The sequence below is a fragment of the Dipodomys merriami genome, unplaced genomic scaffold, assembly GCF_024711535.1.
Source record: "Dipodomys merriami isolate MVZ:Mamm:240054 unplaced genomic scaffold, mDipMer1.0.p SCAF_6, whole genome shotgun sequence".
Lineage (NCBI taxonomy): Eukaryota > Metazoa > Chordata > Mammalia > Rodentia > Heteromyidae > Dipodomys > Dipodomys merriami.
In genome coordinates this window covers 9,285,106-9,310,684 of record NW_027206179.1, presented here as the reverse complement: position 1 = coordinate 9,310,684, position 25,579 = coordinate 9,285,106, and the positions used below count along the sequence as shown (strand labels likewise).

General features: G+C 36.6%; 1 protein-coding gene across 1 annotated transcript; it reads right to left on the bottom strand.

Annotated features, from left to right (window-relative positions):
- Positions 1 to 526: 526 nt before the first annotated feature.
- Positions 527 to 19,362, bottom strand: LOC138814270 (vomeronasal type-2 receptor 116-like). The gene is made up of 7 exons (XM_070003274.1): positions 19,247 to 19,362; positions 12,807 to 12,971; positions 6,523 to 6,811; positions 4,581 to 5,387; positions 3,359 to 3,586; positions 2,323 to 2,446; positions 527 to 1,443 (listed from the first exon to the last, which is right to left on the bottom strand). The coding sequence occupies exons 1-7, from the start codon at positions 19,360 to 19,362 to the stop codon at positions 527 to 529; spliced, it is 2,646 nt and encodes an 881-aa protein (XP_069859375.1).
- Between the last annotated feature and the right edge of the window lie 6,217 nt (positions 19,363 to 25,579).

The following is a 25,579-nucleotide window of genomic DNA, read 5'->3' as shown; positions in this document are numbered from 1 at the left end:
ATATAGAGATAGACAAAGAGAAAAAGAGAAAGATAGAAATATAGATAATGGTCCCACGAAAGAGACTTGGGATTATTGTAAAAGGAAAATGTGTGAGTAGAAATTTACAAGTACTGAACTAAACAATCTCTACTGATCATATTAAAAGATGAAACTCTGTGAAGAGAAAAATACTAATGAAATGCATTGAAGGAATATGCAACATGGTAGAGTGTCGAAAAGAAGTTAATATACTTGAAAATTTAGAAAAATGATTCAGAAAGACAAGAGTGAACATACACTGAGAAGAGGGGATAATATGATTAAATGCAGATTAAATAGGAGGAAACAAACTATACGAGGAACATTTAAATTTAAATAGTGAGCACCACCACTTATGGCTGCTACTAGTAGAAAAATGAGCAAAAGATCCTTATTCATTGAAATAAAAATTTCACAATACAAACTAGTATAACAATGGGAAATTACTGTAGATTTAGACCAGACATATATACTAATCAAGCATATGAGTTTAAACATAAGAAAATTAATTTCTTCTACTATATAGTCTTTTATCCCTGAAGCCATGTAGAGAACCTCTGTTGAGCATTAACAAGATATTGTAGCACCTTGGGGCAAAAATGCAGCCTAGGAGTCCTGCACCAGAAGCCAAAATGGAGAAGACCTCCACTGCCACCATGACCTTCCCCTTGGCACTGTGGTAGACAGGCAGGAAGGTGAGCCACACACTGCAGAACACCAGCATGCTGAAGGTCAGGAACTTGGCTTCATTGAAGGTGTCAGGCAGATTCCTGGCCAGAAAAGCCACAGTGAAACTGGCCATGGCCAGGGATCCCAGGTATCCCAGGACACAGTAGAAGGCAGTGAGGGATCCCTTGTTGCACAGGATGATGATGTGGCCATGTTCAGAATGTGCATCTGTGTCCACAAAGGGAGGATAAGTCCCCAACCAGAGTCCACAGAGGGTCACCTGAATCAGGGTGCAGATGGGAATGATGAGGTTTGGAGCCCCTGATACCAGCAGGCGCCTCATCTTTCTCCCTGGGGAAGTGGCCTTGAAGGCCAGTACCACAGTCACTGTTTTGGCCAAAACAGTAGAAACAGACACAGTGAATGCAACCCCAAATGTGATCTGTTGCAGGATGCAGGTGACTGTGTTAGGACGGCCAATGAAGAGCAAGGAACAGAGGAAACAGAAGATAAGGGAAATGAGCAAGATGTAGCTGAGAGCCCTGTTATTTGCCTTGACAATGGCAGTATCTTGGTGTTTCACAAATATCCCAAGAACAGCAGCAGCGAGCATAGAGAAGCAGAGAGCCATGCAGGCCAAAGCCATGCCCAAGGGATCTCCAAAAGCCAGGAAACTTTCAGCTCTCAAGAGGCAGTGGTCTCTCTGTGTGTTGGCATACTGATGATCTGGACACTTCATACACTGTTCCATATCTGGTAAGAAGTTTGAGCTTCCATTATCACTATTTCTTGTTGAGAAGCCCCTTTCTTCAAAGAAATTAGGGTATTGTTCATTTGGATATAATTCTAACATTGAGTATCATAAACCTACTTTTATGTATTTTCTAAACCATAGCTTCCTCTCCTTTGCATCATTTTTATTTTGGCTTTTGTATTCAACTTGTTTTTTCTTTCAGTGATTATCACATCTGTTGATAATGTGCCATTTGGGACATTCTAATGTACCAGTGACTTCCTACACCTTTTTCTAATGTTTATTAACAGAATTATATCCTGTTCTGCAATCCAATTGAAAATTGTAAATAATATGGCTTACATTTTCCTACATGTCTCTGTAAAACCTTAATTTTATCCTGTGGCACATCCTTGATTCATCTCATTCTATTTTTCTCTCCAACTCATCTGTGAAGTAGTAGGAACAGAGTAACCACTCCTGGACACATATTCATGCTCACTTCTTAAAATGAATCCACCTTTCTAAATACTTGCTTTGTGATATGAGCAGTTCTGGGCAGAGGGAAATATATTTGCAACATCCATGTGTTCTGTGTGAACAAAATGTAAATTTTAAGATGACTGTGTTTACTTTCATATTAGAGTTTATAGTTGTGTTAACCCTAGGTGATAAGAGAGATTAATGAAATAACTTGGCCTGCAGTAGACTAGAAAATACCATTAAAATATGTAACTCAAGGTCATGACCTATCATATATCAACTAGCAATACTACCACTTGTGAAAATGAAATTATTAACAGAGAGAAGTAAAATGATGTACAACTTTTGCATTGACTTCATTGAATTGAGGAAAACGGGGGAGAGATGAACAATTTCTTAGTAAGTTACAGACTTACCTGTCTCATTAGAAATCTCATTCTCTGGGCAAAGGGTACAATCAAAACAACAATCAGCCTTTCCTTCTTGATGAGATTTCCTGAATCCAGGACAACAATTCTCACTGCAGACAGAGTGAGGAGACTGAGGAAAATCAGGTATATGTCAGTAACTCTTCAAACTTTCTTAACTAGTTCTTCAAAAATCCATTGTTTTAAAGAATCAGATTATTAAGCATAATGTTTCTATGCAATTAAGTGCAGTCAATTAATTGAATTCAGTTATACATTCTATATCCCATTATTCTCAAAGACTTTTATGTTCCACCTGAATTTCTAGCTTGTTGAACTATTGAACAGTATGGACTCTTTAAAAGTTAGAAACTAATGGTGAAGAAAAAGTCCTAATATACAGTGCCATGGAGCTTTTGAGAATTCATGTCATTATATTTTGTCTCCTATTCATCTGTGACATGCGGCAAAGCAAGGAGGAGGACCTAGCTCTTATAAGGTTATGTGAACCCAGGCCTAAGTTTCTGGTGGCTCTGAAGAATAAATCTTATCACAAACACCTTCAAAGTTTCCTCTCACAAAAGCTGCCTAAGTAGCATCCGCAGAAGGGAACAAACTAAAAGGTTCCACTACATAAAGTGATTCCTCAGGTATTTTATCACAGTGTAGGGAACCTACCAAAAGGATACAATTTATATTTTATGACAATATTCTAAATCAATATTAAAAACATTTAATTTTTTGTTGCTGATCCTGGGGTTTGAACTCAAGATCTAGGCAGTGGCCTTGAGTTTTTTTGCTCAAGGTTATAACTCCACTACTTGAGTCACAGCTCTACTTCCAGATTTTTGGTGGTTAATTGGCAGTAACAGTCTCATAAACTTTCCTGCTTGGGCTGACTTTAAACCATGATATTCAAATCACAGCTATCCAAGTAGCTAGGAATAAAGAGGAAAATGGCTGGCACTCAGTCAGGTATAAATTTAAAAGATGACATTTGTTTATGTATTTGTCCTTAAAATAATTATGATTAGATCCAACCCACCTCTGCAGTTCCTATGGTCCACTCTACCATATCTTCTGATAAGGACAGTTGATTATCATGGAGAGCATATGGAGAAAACTTTCCTAATTTCACTGTAAGTTGAAGACCTTCTGGAAAATTCCAAATGTTCAGAATGTCATACTCTGGCTCCAATTTCCTTTTCTCATCCAAAATCACTTGGTCTCCAGCAGGATTGTAAAATTGAATGTTTTTCAGAAAAGGGTGCAGCTAAAATAGATACATCATCTTATGGTGAAGTATATCCCAGAGTTAAGACAGAAAACCTGAACTAAGAAAAGTTCCTGATTGCCTTTAATCCCTGATTCTGAATTGAAGAATAGGAGAGATACCTAATGAAATATCACAGAATAAAACCTATGGAGGAATAAAAATAATCTTTTTGAATTCTGGTCACTTATAAAGGAATAGATGATCTTTAATCCCAAAGAGAAACCAAAGGAAGACCTACAGAACATAAGGAAAAACTGCATTTCCAGTTTTCACAACATTTGCTATGAGCATATTGAAGTTATCTGTAACTAAATGATTTCATAAGCCAGGTGGTTAACACCTCTACTCTCAGCTATTCAGGAGGCTGAGATTTGAGGATTGCCCTAAAATCCAGAATGGGCTGAAAGTCCATGAGACTTGTCTCCAATAAACTACTCAGAAAAAAAGAGAAGTACTGGTATGGCTCAAGTGATAGAGTGCTAGCCTAAGGCAAAGGGACCCAGATAAAACATTCATGCCTCTGAACCAAGAAAATAAAAACAATATACAGAATCATGGAATACATTTTATTCTTGTTACTGGCCAGTTGATTTCAGAAGAACATTTGAACATATGTCTGTAAGACCTCACAATATGTAAACAAAAGTTACTTCCTGGCTGGGTGCCAGTGGCTCATGCCTGTAATCCTAGCTACTCGGGAGCCTGCGATCTACGGATCACAGTTCAAAGCCAGCCTGGGCAGGAAAGTCTGTGAGACTCTCATCTCCAATAAAAACCACTATAAAACTGGAAGTGGTGCTGTGGCTCAAGTGGTAGAGTGTTCGCCTTGAGCTGAGTAGTGCCCAAGCTGAGAGTTCAAGCCCCAAAACTGACAAAAAAGTTATTTCCTGAGTTTGGGAAAACACCTGGAATATTTAATTTTATAGAATAAAACACATTCTAGGAAGTTCCTTTGTTCATGGTGTATGCCATTGGACAAAGGTGAAATTACCTGTACAGGGGAAGGCACTGTTCCTTTTCTATTTCCCATTGTGTGATCTTCTGTTTGTTGAAGAAGCATCTCATGGAGAGCCTGGGCCACAGCATAAACAGCATTGTATATATTGTAACTATCTCCAGACATAGTCATGACAGAAATATACCCAGACAACCAATCCAAGGAGGCTTCATGAGGACAATTGTCCCATGTTACACAGTCAGAGTCAGCATCTGAGCAATTAAATGACAGAAACCACATCCTAGCAAGAAAAATGTCTTCTGGGTATTTGGAAGGGTTTACTGCCTTGATAAAATCTGTGAATCCAGAAAGATCTGTATGATGATGTGAAAAAATAAGAGGAACATGCAATGAGCCTAGAATGAAATATTTCCTTCTCATGGTTAAATCCCACTGTGAGTTCATGATACAAACTTTGCCTTTGATTAAAAGTTGCTCAATACACACCATTAAATCTAGTAGTGATTCATTATCACCATATATGATGAGGACATTTGCTGAAGATTTATTTATCTTGTCATAAACTTCCATTAATTTGAATATATGAGACACACCTTTGCTTGAGATCAATAGCTCATAGGCCACACAAACTCTGTTCTTGATCATCTCTTCTTTCAATTCAGCAAGAACCCATGAACCATTTTCATCCTGTGAGGTCAATAGACCCACCCAGCTCCAGCTGAAGTAAAGCAGTAAGGAGACCATGGCAGTGGCTATTGATGTGTCCTTTGGGGCCAGCTGATAGAGAGCAGGAAAATTGTGATGGTCACTCAGGGCATGATCAAAAGGCCCCATGGTAAGCTAAAGAGAAGGAAAATTGGATGCTTCATGAGTGAGAAGATTACCAGTAGGTAAAGTAGGTGGAAGGTCGGTTTTGTTTTAGTTTTGAAAAATTTAGTATAATTGTTTTTGAATAGTTGTAGAACATGTGAAATTATTTGTGAAATGTCTCCTGATCTGTCACTATTTTTATGAACTTTTCACATCAATATCAACCCCACCCACTCCCTGCCTTTTCTAATTCCATTTTCACACATGTATATTGAATATTACATTGTTTATTTCCACCCATCCATTCCGTGTTCCTCTGCCTTTTCTGTCAACACCTGCCTGACTCAGAGAAAATATGCAATCTGGTTTTTATTTTTTATTAGAAAAGTCACAGCATGGACTTTCACCCCTATGTATACCATACTTTCACCAGATTGATCATATATATATATATATATATATATATATATATATATATATATATATACATATATAAATATATATATGTAAGAGGCTATGTGTATGTGCCATATTAATTTCGTATTACATAGTTCATATTTTAGATCTAACTTTCACATATTAGAGAACACATTTCACATTTCTCAATCTGAGCCTGACTTACTTCATTCAACATAATTTCTTGCACGTCTCTGTGTGCAAGTTTGCAGTTACAAGCCAGTAGAGGGGTGAAAACTCATGTCCTCATGCATTTCCTTGTTTTTTCCCCTCAAGACTGGTCGATCACTTGATCCACACATTTACTTTCTGCTTGTTGCTGGTTAATTGCAGATACAAGTTTCCTGATTAGTTAGCATACAGGTGTGGGTCACCAGTACCCTGCTCAACATATCTTCGCACTACAAAGTCATTTTCCATTTACTGATTTTATTAAAGAAAATTATTGATAAGGCTTGAAACAATAAATTATTTGTCTGCTCTAACTCTCCATTTCCCCTTTCTTGAAGAGTGAATACACACACACACACACACATACACACACACACACACACACACACACACACACACATCCCACTTTATATATAAGTTTGAATACTTACTTTTTGATGCCACAAAATTTGATAGGCTCATAAGTCTCTTCCTTCATTCTCTTCTAGTACATGAAATATTAGTCATTTTTATATCCTTCTACATCTTCCACCCTCACCTGTGGAAATCTGTAGAGTCCCAGCAACGTCCCAATTTGGTCGGATGTTATTCCTGATGGTCCTGTAAGTACTGCTATAGACCTCCTTTCTCTCATACAGGAGTAGTTTGGAATCTTGTACTTCCCAAAGAGCCAAGTGAAGGGATTCTTGAACATTGTCCAAGCTCTGAAGTGAATATTATACATATCAAATCCCAGAGAGAAGTTGTGTAAAAGATCAGGGTTTTTGTTGATCTCCTCAATAGCAAAAGCCAAGGCCAAAACAAACTGATAGTTCTTGAAGATAAGCCTGTATAATAATTATAGAAATTTAGGAGGATTTTTACAAAACTTAGGATTTTCATGGATTGAATTCCAATTCTCTGCTAATGACTGTTAAAATATTATCCTAATTGGAATAGAATGTGAATGCAATGTCTTATGTTTGTATATAGAATAAGTTAAGTACATGAAAGGAACATGCCATGAATGAGATTCAGAAACTTAATTAAACTGAGAGACATCTTCCTTTTCCCCCACTATTGCATGCACCACAGCAAAAAGCTGTTATCCATTGCATTAGGTTTTCATGAGGCAGAAAATATTCTGGAAATCTTGTGTTTGGGTCACCCAGTTATGTTATGGGTTTGTATGGCAGGTCAGACTATCTAATGAATGTTCAAATTAAGAGCAACTTTCAGAAGCAGTGTTATTTATGAAAGATTATATAGCAAACTGTACTAACAGACTCAACTTGTTGAAAAGCTCTTCCTGGAATATCAACCAGAACAAGAGCTAAAATATAAGGTAAGAGGAATTTTATTTTTATTTATGCAATAAAGCAAAAGGGTTGCATCCAACTCCAATGAACTAATTATGGAGAGGGGAGCATCCAATATGGAGGTTGAGAAGAGAATTGTAAGGAAGAATTACAATGCAATCCCAATTCCAAGGCCACCATGATAAAATGCTGTGCTCACTATTCTCTTCCAAATATATATAGATTGAGAAACTGAAAAGGAACAAATAGAGAGAAATAAAAAGTTTCAGAGTGGGCTGGGAAGGTGGCTCAGTGGTAGAGTGCTTGCCTTGCATACATGAGGTCCTGGTTTCGATTCCTCAGCACCACATAAGCAGAAATAAAAGCTGGAAGTTGTGCTGTGGCTCAAGTGGTAGAGCGCTAGCATTGAGCTGAAGAGTTGAGGGACAGCACCCAGGCCCAGAGTTCAGGCCCCATGACCGGACCCCCCCCAAAGAAAGTTTCAAAGTACTCTTCTATTTTTCTGTGTTTCATGTCTATGAGTGCCAGGTGTGTGCATGTGTACATGCACGTGCACGTGCACATGCGCACACACGTGCACATGTACGCACTTGGCCACATGTGCATGTGTTATGCACATTCTAAAGAAATTTATATAATGAAATCAACAGACATTCTTCAAAAATGGAAACAATGAAGGCACATCAGAACTACTAATTAAAGGATAAACTTGTTCAACATATGCTGTAGGTATATATGAAATGATCACAATGAAAACCTATCATGTTTGTGAAGTCTTCTAAACAGAAGAAAATAGTGACTTTGAGGGAAATGTAATTGAACTACACATATGGCAAAGCAAACTGTAAGTAAGAATGAAGATGTGTGAAAAGGTTTGTCAAAAGTTGATTATTTTCAAAAAAGGAATTGTAACAAGGATACAGCGTACTATTCCTTAACATGAAGGGCAATGAAATTTTTGACTATAACACCCACAGCAAGCTGTCTCATCATGATTTCACGAGTGAGATACATATACAGGGAGGATTCTCTAAACTATAACAGAAATGGGGCTCATATCATATAGGTGTGTTGTCATTTCCCTAATAGCTGAATCCTCAGTAGTATCCATATAATCTAGAGAATGTGGCAAGAAATCTTTACAGTCATAATGCAGATAAAATATATGTAAATTATCCACAAAGAATACTGAGCTTACAAAAAATATCCTTTAGAAATGAAGAAAGGATAAAGATGTTCTCAGAGAAGCACAGTTAAGAGTATCTGAGTAATGAATGAGCTAATGACTTCAGAGAGACTTCTCAGAAGAAGAAATAAGAATGGCAAATAAACACATTAAAAAATGTTGAACATCTCTTTCCATAAAGAAATGCAAATGAAGACAAAACTGGGACTGTGTCTCAACTCAAAATGGCTATTATCAAGAAAACAATAAGAAATGTTGGTGAGGATGTGGTCCAAAGAGACTCTATTACACTGTTGGTGGGAATAGAAATTTGTTCAACTAGTTTGGAAAGTAGTATAAAAAGTACATAAAACTACCCTAGGAGCCAATAACTCCACTTCTGAGCATATATCCAATATTGAACAAACAAAGACACATTAAAGCTATCACCACAACCATGTTTATTGCAGCTTTATTTAATATAGCCAAGGTATTGAATTAGCCCAGATACATCTATATACACAATATAAATTCTACTTATTCATGATAAAGAATGGCATTGAACCATTAATAAACAAATGGAAGCCAGGGGCCGGTGGCTCACACCTGTAATCCTAGATTTTCAGGAGGCTGAGATCTGAGGATCACAGTTCAAAGCCAGCCTGGGCAGGAATGTCCCTGAAACTCTTATCACCAATAAACCACCAGAAAACTGGAAGTGGCACTGTAGCTCAAATGGTAGAGTGCTCATCTTGAGCTGAAGAGCTGAGGGACAACACTTAGTCTCAGAGTTCAAACCCAAAAAAAAAATTAAAAAGATAAAGAAATGGAAAGATTTGGAGAGGATTATGAAATGTGAAGTAAGTCAGACCCAGAGAGAAACACAGATTGTATGATTTCTCTCTTTAATGGAAACTAGAATGTGTCTATAAATCTGAAAGTAAGCACACTGAGCGGTATCCAAGCCATTTAAAATGAATTAACTGAAGTATAATAGAATCTATGGAGACCCCAAGATAAATATTCAAATGTTTTTTTTTCTTTCATGCAATTGTTTGTAACATATTTATAAGATGATTTCTATGTTGCTTTGTAGGTCCCTCCCCAAGGTATAACCCTTACTTTCACTATATTTGATGTTTGTATAATTTGTGGAGGGGAAGGGCAAAAACAAATCGTTTAACTAGGGATACAGGTAGACCCATTTGAAACAATGAGATGTACAAGTAGTTATGTTGAAAAACGAACTTTACAACTTTAGTGGGGGGGGGAGGATCGAGTGGGGGAAGTAGGGAGAGTAGGGGAAGGGATCGGAAGGGGAAACAGAAGAGGCAACAATGCTTGATAAGAAATGTACTCCTTAACTAGCCCATGTAATTGTAACTCCTCTGTACAGTATTTTTACAATAAAAATTTTTTTAAAAAAAGAATCTATGGAGAGCAAAAATAATGTAATTACTAAGAAAGATAAAGTCTAAGCCCAACAAAATGAGTATTAGGAATACCTGCAGGGTGTAGGAGGTCAAATGTATAGAAATAGAAGCATGAATATGGGAGATGAGTAGAATGCAGGCAAGAAAGCATTGTATATGCCACAAAATTAGGACAAATAAGGGAAGGGTTGGGTGAAACATATTGAAGGGATGACACAGATCAAGATGCATTGTATACATGAATTGCTTTGATAAATGGCAAAAAATCAAGATCTAATCTAAAATTAAGAAAATGAAGCATGAGGTTCAGGTGGGAGTGATATTGAAGCACTGAATTCATCAACTGCTCTCTTTATACAACTGCATAAAGCAAATAAAATTTAAAAAAATCTATTAAACTTACTAGTAAGAGTGACTATAATATTGAGCTGAGAATGTTCCAACAATGCTACCACTACAACCATGCTTACTGCAGCTTTATTTACTATGGGCAAGATATGGAAGCAGTCCAGATGTTCCTCAGTGGAGGAAAATGTAGTCTGTATACACAATGGAATTCTGTTCATCCATTACAAAAAATGACATCAAACCATTCATAAAGAAATGGAAGACTAGGAGAGGATTGTGTTAAGTGAAGTAAACCAGACTCAGAGAAGCACAGGTTGTATGATTGTTGGGAACTAAAATGTGCCTGGGGCACACAAGCATTTATAAATGAATTAACTGAGTTTAATAGAATCTATGTAGAACACAAATAGAGTCCAAGTCCAAAAAATGAGTGCCAGGATGGGGGTATATATGAATCAGTATACATAAAGTGCACATAACTTGTTTGTTAAATGGCAAAAAACCCCAATTCAATACATAACCTAAAATTGAGAAAAGAAGGGAGTGTGGTGGGAGGTATGGGTGAGAATGTTGAAAGGGGTGACACTGATCAAGAGGCACTGTATTCATAAACTGTTCTATTGAATGGCAATTTGTTGTACTTCTACCAAAAGAGAATAAAAATTTAAAACTGTATAAAACTTACTGGTAAGAGTGACTATACAAAGTGACCTGCGAATGTTCTAACATTGTAAATGTGGTAGACAAATCTTACACATAATTCTTATGAAGAGGGAAAAATTGGTAATATATCTAGTAATTACCATAGATCAATGTAAAATTGAATATCCAATTTACAAATGATGGGAGGAATACAATGCAGTTGCAGTTTTCATTTGTATGTTTTTAATATTTTATCTTAAGATATTAAATGAAAAAGTTTCACTAACAGTTAAATGAAAAGATTTCATTATAACCTTTCTGTAATTCATTTATGGATATGATCACAGTCCTCTAATATTTTTGTGTGTATATTTTGTTTCTGTTTTATCATGGATAAAACATGGATAGTTGTCCATCATTCCCAAATAGTTTGTTGTAATCTATTTTAGCCCCACAAGCACCACAGAATGTATAACTGACAAATTAAAACTCATATTCCAAAAGTCAAAAGTCACTACTATTGAACTCAATAGAAGATTCTAGATGGAGAGGAAGGGTGGAAGAAGTTGCAATAAACCTGGAGAAGAAGTCACATATTGGAAGTAGTGACAAGTGATCTGTCAATAATGACTGGGAATGGAAATGCAAGAAACTACCAATAAGAGTTAGAATGTCTGAATGAATAAAACCTCCAATCCAAATGATAGTGTGATTCCAAGAAACACAATTCACCATCAGTGGCCCTCAATGAGTGTAAGAAAGGAATGTAAGGCAGACCCACAGAAACATAGTTTGCATGGTTTTTCTGAGTGTAGTAGCTAGAATGTACTTCTAAATCTACAAATAAACAAGTCAAATGATAAAAAAAAAAACCAATAAAAAAAGACACTTGGGATGGGTGCTGGTGGTTCATGACTGTACTCCTAGCTACTTCGAAGACTTAGATATGAGGATCATGGTTCAAAGGGAGCCCAAGCAGGAAAGTCCTTGAAACTCTTAACTCCAAAGAACCACTAGAAAACCAGAAGCGGTGCTGTGTCAAGCGTATAGTGCTTGCCTTGAGCTGAAGAGCTCAGGGACAGCACCAGAGTTCAAGCCCCATGACCACCACCAACAACAATAAAAGTCACTTGAACATGATAAATTGTACAGGTCTCTAGGTACTCCACATATAATATAATAAATATATATAATAAATATAATAAAGATTATATTTAGGAGAGGAACACAAAGGTGAAATAACGATGTGCATCTGATCATGCAAAATTATATTTGTCGAAATGAACTCCAGTAAATGGTCACAAGAGGTTTTAGTTTGTTTGTTTATTTTACTGATTTTGCTATTTTATCTACCTTTGGTTTGTTCATGCATGTGTTTTTGTGAGAGCATGGGGGCACATAAATGGTGGAACAAAGTGTAAACAAATGAGGCAGTGCTACTCACTAGACACTGTTGAAAATAAACTATTGAAGTTGTTCCTGAGGATGGGAAAGAAACATAGCAAGGGAAGAGGTGACATTGTTCCAAAAGAAATGTACTCTTTCACTTATGCAACTGTAACCCCCTCTGTACATCAGCTTTATAATAGAAATAAACAATAAGTGAAAGGACAAAAAAGCAGTGGAATAAGGTGGCTCACGCACATAAAGGCCAAAAGAAAGCAGAAGCATCCATCGTATATCACAAACAGACTTTAATCAAAGCAACCAAATGTGACAAGTTTGTAATGTAATGATGGATGGATCAAATCAACAAGATGACATAACAATTGTAAATGTATATTAACACACTATCCATTCACTTAACTCTATTTCAGCAGCCTTTGAAATGGTCCTCGATATATTAATAGTTGAAGATTTTCTGGAGAGATCATCCAGAGAAAATCAATAGGGAAGTATCAGGATTAAATATCACCTTTGATTAGATGTGTCTCACATCCACTTATAGAACATTTCACCCAACGCGGGAATAAACCATTTTTCATCAACATACTGAGCATTTGATCTCCAGAAGAGATCGTATGATAACACAGAGATCCAGCCAGATTTAAAAAGTATTGAAAGTATATCGAGCACACCTGCAGACCACACTGTAGTAAGACTAGAAATTAACCAGGAAAACACCGAAAATATACCCATAACATGGAAATGAAATGAATTATTTTTCAGGTAAAAAAATAAATTTAATTTAAAATATTCAATTTCATTCAGTGATTAATGCATCATTAAATTATTTGTTTTCAAGCCAAACTTCAAGAAGATAACTGCTATTTGAAACAAAAAAATGAAAACAATTATCAGAATCTACAGATACAGAAAAGAGGAATGAAATGGCACTTTAACAACCTTTGCTGAAATCAGGAATACAGACACTATACTAAAGAATCTATGCTGCATCTCATGGAACTAGAATAATAAACCCAAGATAAGTAGAAATAATGAAATAATCAAGTATAAGGAAAAGAATTAGAGAATAAAGATCACAATAGCAATAATCAATAAAGCAAAGAGGAGGCTTTACAAAAACAACAGGGGGATAAGACGGAAGTAAAAATCGTGCACTACGGCTGGGAAGGTGGCTCAGTGGTAGAGTGCTTGCCTTGCATGCATGATGCCGTGGTTTGATTCCACAGCACCACATAAGCAGAAAAAGCTGGAAGTGGCACTGTAGTGGCAGAGGGCTAGGCTTGAGCTGAAGAGCTGAGGGACAGTGCCTAGGCCCAGAGTTCGGCAAAAATTAAAAAAAAAAAACAAACGTGCACTGTCAAAGGCAAATGCAACAAAATTACACATATCAACACATACCACCCATTATTCTGGATCCCACTATCAGTATGGTGAAAATAGCAGTATTACTGAAAAACCAGCTACAGATTCAGTGGAGTCTCCATCAAAATTCCTATCAATTCCTTCAAAAAAAATAAAAAGGCACAACTAAATTTTATGAAAAAGGAAATCCTCAATTAGCCTGAGCTACCTTAAGGCAGAAGAACAACATGACAGTATCTCTTTATCTGTTTTTCTCTTATACTGCAGAGCTATAATAGCAGAAAAAATTCTGATTAAAACAGATACATGGATCAAGGAAATAAAAGACCAAAAAGTAATTGCAAACAATAGATATCTGATTCTTGGAGAAGGTGCCAAATAATACATGGCTTAAACCCGACACCCATAGGAAGGGATGACATTGTGAAACTGGGCATTTATGCGTGAAACACCATATATTTTTAATGTCAAAATTGATTAGTTCTTTGCACTAAGCACTTGGGTTATTGAGAACCTCTGTTAAGAATATCATATACATATTCTAATTCTTAAAAATGAGGGAAATCATGTGACAAGCTTTTCTTTGGGTCTGGCTTCTTTCACTTAATATAAGTTTTTACAAGTCTTTCCATTTCCTTATGAATGGAACAATGTTATTCTTTCTGATGGACGCCTAGAATTCCATTGTGTGTATATACCACATTTTCTTGATCCATTCATCTACTGAGGGGCATTTGGTTTGATAATGAAGCATATGAACATGAACTACAACTTGTGGAAACAAGAGATTCTCATTAGACCCTGCATATAGTTTTTTTTAACCTTCATCATTGTTTTTTTCTTTATTCATTTCTATTAGTTTTTTTGTACCTTGTGTTTTGCATAATAGACAATGTAATATGTGGAGGGGAAAGGGAATCACAGAAGCAGCAGAACAATGGATGACCCATAGCAACATTGATATTCATTTGACACTATGTAGGATATGAACATTTCAACTTTTTTGGGGGAGAGGGAAGTGTTAAGTTAGATGTAAAGAAGGATGGGGAAACAATGATTAAAAACAAATTTACTTATAGTCTTACATATGTAATTGTAACCCCCAGCTCATCACCTTTTCAATAAAAAAAAATAGATTAGTTCTTAATAGAGACCTAAATTTCCAAGTAATAGAGAAAATGAGGGGACCATACACACACAGGTAACTTAAATACAATTCAAATAGCTCATAAAACAACAGCAAGAATTAATCTCTGCTTTTGACTATGTGCTAGAATCAATTGTCTCATATAGAAGGCCTTAAATTCCACCTCCAGCAATGGAAGTTAAAGCAGCTGTGTTGGTATTCAATTGAAAATATACAGCATAATGAAAGAAACTTTGAAACAGACAATTGAATAGTTAAAAATCTTGCTAGCTTGGGCTGGGAAGGTGGCTCAGTGGTAGAGCACTTGCCTTACATGCATGAGGCTCTGGGTTCGATTCCTCAGCACCACATAAGCAAAAAGAAAAAAGCCGGAAGTGGCGCTGTGGCTCTAGAGCGCTAGCCTTGAGCTGAAGAGCTGAGGGACAGCGTCCAGGCCCAGAGTTCAGGCCCCACGACCGGATCCAAAAAAAAAAAAAATATTGCTAGCTATTCATTTCAGAGAGGACTGGAAACAATTATATTAAGTGAAGTAAGCCAGGCCCAAAGAAACATAGGTTTGATAGTTTCCCTTATTTGCAATAACTAATATATGTCTAAGACAAGCGGAAAAGATAAAAAGCTATGTACATATGACCATATAAGATGATGCTAAGTGAATTGAACCCCAAGATAGGGACACAAAATTTGGGGAGGGGAAGGGAAAAAACAAAATGCAGGTTGATACAGGTTGACCCATGGTAACAATGAGATGTACAAGACATTATGTTGAAAACGAACTTTACAACTTTTGGGGAGGTGGGATGGAGCAGTTAGGGAGGTAGGGAGGGAAGCGATGGTAGGGGAAAAATAAAGGAGGAGGTAAGAATGTTCAATGGGAAATGTACTCATTACCTTACTCATGTAACTGTAACCCCTCTGTACACTATTTTTATAATAAAAACATTTTTAAAAAACAAAAAATAGGTTTTATCTTTCTTGCTGTTGTTTTTAATGTATTTATAATGTACTAAGTGATTTTTTTTTTGTTTCTTTTGTATGTTCTCCCATGGTAAGACCCCTGTTTTCACTGTATTTGATTCTGGTGCCCTGAATCTCACCTATACATTTTTCTAATTTGGGAAAAGGAAGAGAAATAACAAACTGCTGAAAGAAGGATACAGGTTGACCCACTGTAGCAAAGAGATGTACATGACCTTATGTTGAAAATGAACTTGGGGAGGAGTTGGGGAGGTTGGGAGGAAAGGGTGGTAGGGGAAATCAAAGAAGGAGGTAACAATGATCGATACAAAATGTACTCATTACTTTACTCATGTAACTGTAACCCCTCTGTACAGTATTTTTTATTATATATATATATATATATATATATATATGAAACAAATAGTGAGAAACAACTCAAAACACCAGTAGAGACAAAATCTAATCAAGAAATACCCACTTAAAAATTAGAAATAGATATTGCAAATAAGAAAACAATGGGACCTATGTTTCTTTGGGGCTGGCTTACTTCACTAAATATAATTTTTTCCAAGACAAGCAGAAATGGTCAGATAAGTTGATGTTAAGTGAAATGAACCCCAAGATAAAGACTCGAATGCGTTTTCTTTCTTGCTATTGTTTCAAACATACTTATAAAATATTTCTTGGTTGCTTTGTATGACCCTCCCCCATGGTATAACCCATGTTTTCACTGTATTTGATGTTGGTATAATTTGTGGATGGGAAGGGAAAAAATTGTTTAAATAGTTATACATGTGGACCCATTGCAACAATGAGATGTACAAGATGTTATGTCAAAAATGAACTTTACAACATTGATGTGGGGGGAGAAGGGAAGGGGGAGAGAGGTGAGGACAGGGTGGGGGGAGATGTGAGTGAATGGTAAGGGGAAACAAAGGAGGAGGCAATAATGCTTGATAAGAAATGCATTCATTATCTTGCCCATGTAATTGTAACCCCTGTGTATGGTATTTCTACAATAAAAAAATTAGAAATAGAAAATCACATCAGAAAAAAATGTTTAATCATTTGAGCAATCAGGATATACATCAGTTATATATCAATCCAGACAAAAATTGCAATTTTGGTAAAGGTATATAAGAAGTAAAGCTTGGAGATTCTTCAAGAAATTGAAGCTATCTCTAATGGTGGCTTATGTCTGCAGTCCTAAACAGGAAGCAAAGGGCTAAGAATTCTGAGTCAAAGCAAGGTGGTACAGAAAAGACCACGACACACTTTATCTCTAGTTAACTAACAAAAAGCTATAAGTGGAAGTGTAGCTCAAGTGGTAGAGTATCAGTTTTGAGAGGAAAAGACAATCAAGAATGTAAAGCAAGCCAATGATCAGTGGCTCACTCCTAGCTACCTCAGAAAAATGAAAATGAGTAAAAGAAATTGGAAATACTGTAGAGAAAAAAAGAAATGTGACACAATAAAATGGTTATAAAAGAATGTGTGAATATTATCAAAATATGTTACATGCATGGTGGAACTACAATATGAATCAGGTACTTGGCATAAGCTCTATATTTTATCAAAATTGATAAGCATCACCCCAAATCAATGGGTGTAGACTTGAGTCAAATCTGTCACCTACTCATGTCTAATTGCAGTGTGCTATTTATCTACAAGAATGACTTAGTCAATAATTATTACTATCTGTAGTCAATAGCACATATAAAATTTTCCTAATCCAGGTAAGACTTTACTTCATATCTATGGGTAGCTAAGAAACATCATCGGCTGAAACCATACTACTCAATGTGTCTATATCAATGCCTTAACAAAAGCACTCAAATATATTTTGGGAAATTAAGAGAATGAAAATCAGCCACACGTGTGTAAATAGTGGGTAATATAAAGAATAAGTTAAGCCAGACACTGGTGTGTCATGCCTGTAGTCTTAACTACTCATGAGGCTGAGATATGAGGATTGTGTTTTGAAGCTAGCTTAGGCAGGAATATCTGTGAGACTCTTATTTCCATTTAACCACCAAAAATGCTGGAAGTGGAGCTGTGGTTTAAGTGCTAGAGCACTAGCCTTCAGCAAAATGTTCAAGGACAGCACAGTGCCGGGCCCTGAGTTCCCAGCACTAAAGAAAGAAGAATGTACTAGTGACAAATATGGAAAAATATATTCTATTGCAGGGAAGAGAGCAATTCCTATCCTGGGATCTCTGCCCTTAATTGTGGGCAGCTACCTCAGTCTATATTTGTCACACCAGTACTTGAAAAGGAGTGAAAATGATAGACACAATGACATTTTCTTTTGCAGTAGGAATCACTTTGCTAGAATTTCTTGAAGTTCTGTGCAGTTATTTTCTTTTCTTTTTTACGTTTTTATTGTTCAAAATATTGTGTATAGAAGGGTTACAGTTTCATGAGTAAGGTAATGAGTACATTTCCTATAGAGCATTGTTACCTCCTCCTTTGTTTTTTCCCTATCATCCCTTCCCTCCCCACCTCCCCAACTACTTCCTTTCTTTTTTTAGTACAGCTATTTATTGCTGAGACCTTATGTTACAGACCCAAATTTAAGAATATGAATGTGCACAAGTAAAGCAGAACTTACCGTGGCAGATAAAATTCTCTAATAATTGATCCTTATCACACTAACCTGCCTGGTAAGGCATGGGTTGTGCATCATATTTGACATAAAATAATGATACAATGCTTAGTTTGGAACAGTAACTACTTGTCTATAGTAAGAATATGTGTGTGGACATGTGTGAGAGAGAGACAGAGAGCAAGACACAGAGAACAGACAGAGAAAACGGAGAGAGCCACGGAGGAGACACAGTCCTAGAGCGTGAAATCAGTGTCTGGACACTGTCCTTGAGCTTTTTATGTTCAAGGCTAGCACAATGTCACTTGAGCCACACTTCTAGCTTTGGGTTGGTTAATTGGAGATAAAAGTGTCACAGATTTTTGTGCCTGGGCCAGCTTCAAACTTCCATTCTTAATTATCTGCCCCATGAGTAGTTATGACTACAGGCATGAGCCTCCAGCCTGCCATACGACACTTTATCAACATTCTCAAAATATAGATGTTCCTAGAGAAAAGTTCACAAAACTACTGGCTTAGGGGGCCAGGAAATGTAGCTACAGCCCTTTAGTACAGATGCCATGCCAATGATTCAGGTTGATTGTAATAACATCACTTCACTTTCTGCAATGACAGCTGAAGTATAGGAGATACAGGCATGCAGAAGTAAAGTGAAGAATTTACTGGCCTGCAAAGGAGAAGCTGAATGGAAATTGAATCCTGTCCTAATAGCAGGCAGAAAATCACTCAACAATAGATGCAAGATAAAACAATGAAACTGAGCTGTTCCTGCTTCAATACAGATGATAGTCAGTGTAGAAAATACAGACATTGATGTGTGTACCTAGAGTTCCCTCAGCCATCACCCATCCTCAGAACAGAACAGTACCTGGGAATAAAATATTGAATTACTTACAGTGTGTTCTCTTCTTGTCTGGAAGCATCAAAGTTACTATGAGCATTTTCCAGAGCATAGAGAGGGAAAAACCCAGTCATCATCACATCTCCATCCATGTGTGCTCGTTGCTTCATCGTAGAAAAACAGCTAGTGCCAGCCAAGGACCTGATAAAGAATGGAAACTGGAGAAGGAGTGTGAAAGTCATAGGCCACATCCCTGAATCATATTCCAAGCTGAAATACTGGCTGGAAGTGAGGCCCACAATTTCAGGTATGTATCTTCATATATCATTATATATGTACGTATATATCTTTACATTGACAGAGGTATACACTATAGCTCACCTTTCATCAAAGCCTCTTGTGTATCACCAGAAGTAATTTGTAAAACTCTTCCCTAAGGGCTGGCCTCGGTGGCCTTCTTCCAGGAAAAAAATATGAGTTGGAAAACATATTTGCAGATTTACCTTCTTCACTCCAGGTGCTATGATTTCATCCAAGACTGCAGAGAATGAGGCCCAAGAGAGTTATCTTGGATGTATTTGGTCCATGGTCTGTGTCAAGAAACTATTTTCATGAAAGCCATATGATGCAACTGGACTCCCTCAGAGGATTCCATGTCCTGTGCATGGTGAAGTGTCCACACAAAGTCTATGCCTGTGAGATGTCAATGAAAGTTATAAGGGCATCACACTCAGAGGATTGATTCACACACACACACACACACACACACACACAAACACACACACACTATATACATACATACATACATACATATATATGGAGAGACAGAGAGAGAGAGAGACAGAGAGAGAGAGACAGAGAGAGAGAGACAGAGAGACAGAGAGACAGAGAGAGAGAGAGAGAGATGTAGATATATAGATATATGCCAGCCACAGAACATTGGTGGCATTGGTGGTTGATAACAGGGAGGTTTCAATAAGAATTCCATGTGCAGAGACCTCTAGAAATGCTGTTGCCCAAGGAATCAGTGATGCTGCTGAAACAAACAATGACAAGTGAATAACTCAAGGTCAATGGTGAAATTGAGTTACACTTTTGCATTCTCAACTTTTACCTTCAAACAGGTAACTAATATGTATGTTGCTAACAGATCAAGACATTTTCAAGATGCAGTGGTCTGAGAACATGTGATAATAGAGGAAATTCTTTTCTGTCAGAAACCTAAATCAATATCAAAAGCAACTCTGTGTTTTCTACTTGTCAACATATGTTAGACCCAAATTCCATTCAGAGACTTCAGTGGCCCTGGAGAACAGAGCTACTTGAGGGCGGTGGACATACTCTACACAAGGCTGTAGTTTTGGATGCATATTTTGGTACACTTGTTCACAATCATGCATTAGGGTATCAGACAATATACATCACATATGTACTTTAAAATGTGGGAGGAAAAGAAAAAAATGTTTCTAATGAAATTGCCACTGGTCTTTTAAAGTTGTATAATCATTACATTTTAAAAGATCTGATCAGTTACTTTAAAAATTCTTAGTAGCATATGTTAGATGGATAGAGGATTAACTTTGTTGTGTACATGTATGCATGCAATGGGCCTCAGCCTCACAAGATGGTGGCACTGGTTCATATCATAAATCTATTTTTTCTTGAGGATCCTACATATTGATTTCTATAGTGGTTGCATGAAATTACATTCCCATGTATAATATGTAAGTATCCCCTTTCACTATATTCTTACGAAAATTCCTCAGTTGTATTTTTGATGATAGACTGTGTCACTGAAGTGACATAAAATTTAGTGTTGTTTGGCTTTGCTTTTCCTTTATTAACCATTTATGCTTCTGGTTTTGAGAAGTGTGCTTAAGTTTGTTTGGCAATTTGTTAGTTGGATTTTTGATTCTTTAGGAGTTTAACTTTCTGAGTTTCCTTTATATTCTGGTTATGAATCACTTGCCAGATGTTCAGTTGGCAAATTCTACAGGCCATCTATTTAGTCTTGTGACTGTTAACTTTGTTTAACCAAAGGCATTTAGTTTGATATACTCACATTTGTAAATTCTTGTTCTTATTTACTGAGTTATTTGAAATTTTAATTAGGAAGTGACTGCCTATACTAAATATTTTGTTGTTTTTGTTATCTGTTCCATACTGGGTTAAGTTTTAGTTTCTGAATTCATGGAGGGTAGGAAAATAAGGATCATTCATAAATTAGGTCATCCTGAGCTACCTGGCCCCAGGGTCCTGGAGAAGATGGCGGCAAGGTGGCATAGAGATAGAAGGTCTGTTTGTGGAAACATGTAATCAGCACACGTACTGCCATTGTGTGTATGCAAGTTGGACTTTTGCAACCATAGACAACCTCCCTGGATCGTAGATGAGAAGTCTTCCTGCATCCAGAAGTTGCTTCCAAGATGCTGAGAAAGGAATCTTGTATGGTGAAGCATTTATCCATTTGGTATTTTTAAGAATTACACTGTTACATAGAACTAATGTTTCCAAATTTTCCCACTACTATATTAGGAAACCTAATGTATTTCTACTCATAACAAGGAATATATGAAGCATTTTACCTTTTACTTACTCAAGTAACAAGTGCAGCTTCTCTATTTCCCTAGAGTGATTGTGTGTAGGGTTTGTCATTCCCGGTGTCATTTGTGTGCAAACCATTGGCGTTGTGTCCTAGGTGCAGGTGAGTTTTTACAAGGTGTTTTAGTACTAGACTTCACTTGTCATAGTTTCTGAATTCTTCAAAATGTTCCACCCAGCATTTAAAAATATTCCATAGAATTCAGGTGGGGAATCCTCATCTAACAAAGCAGAGGATGTGGTCACTTCCTGGTCAGAACTGAGGAACCACCATGTGTGACTGCTGACCAAAGGAACCAAAATGTCTGAGACCATTTCACTCACTGCGTCAGGAATCTTAGATGGGTCGAGGAGTCTGTAAAGTTACAGTCTTCTAGGATGAGTTAGGAAGAAAAATGCCTTGGTACAAAAGCTAGAACAAGCCTTTGGAAGTGCAAGAATAGCATGACCCCAGAAAATACTAAGAATGGCTTGTTTTTCTGGAGAGAAGTGTCTGTATGTGACTTGTGTTCAGTGAACTGAAGATTTGGATCTTGAGAAATATTGAATAATGTACATGAATTTAATGATAATTGACGTGTAAGAGTATGTTTCCTGGTCACTGACAATTGAGCTACCGCATGAATTGTGACCTTAGTGTACACAAGGACTTCCTTATTTCTTTCTTTGTAGTTTTTTTTACATTTTTATATGTTTTTATTGTAAAAATACTGTGCATAGGGGTTACAGTAACATGAGCAAGATAATGAGGACATTTACTATCAAGCATTGTTTACTCCATCCTTTTTTCCCCACCATAATTTCCCTCCCACAACTAAACTCCCCTCCTCCTCCACTTAAATAGTAAAGTTCATTTTATAACATGGTGTATTTTACATCTCATTGTTAACAATAAGTCAACTTGTATCCCTATTTAAGCATTTTTCCCTTCCACTCCCCAAATTAGAGAAGTGTATATACAAGATGCAGGGCACCGACATCCAATAGAGTGAAAAAAGGGGTTATACCAAGGGGGAGGAACACACACACAAAAAAATCATATGGTACATTATAAATGTTAGAAACAATAGTAAGAAAGAAAAAAAGCCACTTGTGTCCCTATCTTGGGGTTCACTTCACTTATCATCATCAATTCTGGTCAAATGTACGTAACTTTTGACCTTTTCTGCTTATCCTAACATATACTAGTTATTGCCAATAACAGAAACCATGGGACCTATGTTTTTTGGGTTCGCTTACTTCACTTAATATAATTTTTTCCAAGTCTTTCTATTTCCTAACAAATGGGGTGGATCATTCTTATTGGTGGACGGATAGAAATTTTGTATATGTATATATACCACATTTTCTTGTTCCATTCATCTACCAAGGGGCATCTGGGTTGTTTTTATATCTTAGCTAAGGTAAAGAATGTTGCAATAAACATAGTTGTGCTGATAGCTTTAGTATAGTCTTGTTTATGATCATTTGGGTAAATGCCCAAAAGTGGGATTGCTGGGTCATAGGGGAGCTCTATGTGGAGTCTTTTGAGGAATCTGCATACTTTTTCCCGAAGTGGTTGAACAAGTAAAACTCTCTCCATTTTTGCAGATGACATGATCTTGTGTTTAAAGAATCCCATGGACTCCACTCCCAAATTACTCGAGCTGATTTGAAACTTTGGCAAAATTGCAGGGTATAAAAGTAACCCTCAAAAGTCTTTAGTTTCTTTTATTTTAAAGATTTAAATTTTTTTAGTACAAATAGACAAAAGAGATATTAATTTTCCAACTCTAAGTAGATTGATTTTCTTTTGTTGGTTTTGGGGCTTGAACTCTGGCCTGGATGCTGTCCCTGAGCTCTTCAGCTCAAGGGAAGCACCCTACCACTTGAGCCACAGCACTTCTTCTAGTTTTCTGGTGGTTAATTGGAGCTAAGAGTCAAATAGAGTTTCCTGCTTGGACTGGCTTTGAACTGCGATCCTCAGAACTAAGCCTCCTGAGTAGCTAGGATTGAAGGCGTGAGCCACCAACATCAAGCTAATGTATATAGTAAATATCGGTTTCATTATGATCATTTTATATGGACACAAGAGTTCTTTTCTCCAAATGTGCTTTTATATCTATTACTTTTTATTTCCTCTAAAAATTGAAATTACCTTAATGGCTTCCATTACGTCATTTTCAATGATGAATTGAATCTGTAGTGCTTGATAGAATATATCTAAACCTTTTGAAAGCAACAAAAATCATATAAAATATGACATATGATCCCAATACCATACACACACACACACACACACACACAAGATAGGCAAATCATGATTCATGGGCCACCTCCAGCCTTCTTTTTATGAGTAAAGTTTTATTTTAACACAAACGAAAAAAATTTATATGGCTACATTTTCCTTGTTCGTTTCTCCTTACGACTCTCCTATTTTTCCATGAACTATTCCTTTACAGTCCATTAACTTTTTCCTTGTCTTCCATCCATCCAATCTTAATTCAACACATCAAATCCATGCATGTGTTCCTTTTGTTTCTTCATTTAAGAGAAAAAGTGTTTTGTAAGTTTACTGAAATTGTAAGAAAAATTAGCAAAGTCTATAAAATTTTATGCAAAATCACTAAAATCATATGTTCTCACAACAATTTCACATTGTGTAATCCCTATTGTCACTGTATTTGATTCCAGTGTCCTGCATCTTGTATATACATTTTTCTAATTTGGGGAGGGGAAAGGAAGAAACAAAATGCTGAAATAAGGATATAGGATGACCCATTGTAACAAGGAGATGTATATAAGGAACTTTACAATGTCAGGTGGGGAAGAGAAGCGTTAGGTGGGAAGGGAAGGATTGTACGGGAAAAGCAAAGGAGGAGGTAACAGTGTTCAATAGGAAATGTACTCATTAACCTACTCATGTAACTGTAACCCATTTGTATGGTATTTTACAATAAAAATATATAAAAATGTGAAAAAAGAAAAGTTAAAAAGGACTACAAAATATTGTACAAAATCACTGAAATCACATGTTCTCCGAACAATTTCAAATTACACAATGAAGATTCAGTATTTTTTTAAATGTGAAAAAAGCATACAGATGGCTTACAATTACATGGGCAAGATAATGAGTACATTTCTTTATTTTTTTATTTTAAATTTTATTTTATTTTATTTGAGAACATACTGTACAGAGGGGTTACAATTAAATTGGCCGGATAATGCATACATTTCTTACCAAGCATTGCAGCCTCCTCCTTTGTTTACCCTTCACCTCCCTTTCCAGACTCCCTCCTCCCCCCCACCCAATCATACCCCCCTCCGCCACACACACCAACATTGTAAAGCTTGCTTTGACATGACATTTTGTAATTCTCGTTGTTGCAACAGGTCCACCTGAATCCTTAAACGACTTGTTTGTCCCCGCTCCTCCACATGTTATACTGACATCAAATAAAGTGAAAGCGGAGGTTACACTGTGGGGGAGGGAGATACAAAGCAACAAAGAAATAATCTTATAAATGCGTTAGAAACACATGCATGAAAGAAACGAAAACATTAAAATACATATTTAAGGGTTCGTTTTCCTAACATCACATTATCTGACCTTTTCCGCTTGACTCATACCTATACTACATATTGCAAATAAGGGAAACCATGGGACCTATGTTTCTTTGGGCCTGGCTTACTTCACTTAATATAATTTTTTCCAAGTTTTTCCATTTCCTAACAAACGGGGCAATGTCATTCTTTCTGATGGAGGCATAGAATTCCATTGTGTATATATACCACATTTTCTTGATC

Bases quoted from the DNA above. Each gene is read 5' to 3' on its own strand.
- LOC138814270 (XM_070003274.1), bottom strand. From the start codon at position 19,362: ATGAAGCAACGAGCACACATGGATGGAGATGTGATGATGACTGGGTTT. The intron at 6,812-12,806 runs GTGAGACACATC...ATTATTATACAG, and splicing joins GAAATGTTCTATAAGTGGAT to GCTTATCTTCAAGAACTATC. The intron at 1,444-2,322 runs GTAAGTCTGTAA...ACTTCTTACCAG, and splicing joins TGAGATTTCTAATGAGACAG to ATATGGAACAGTGTATGAAG.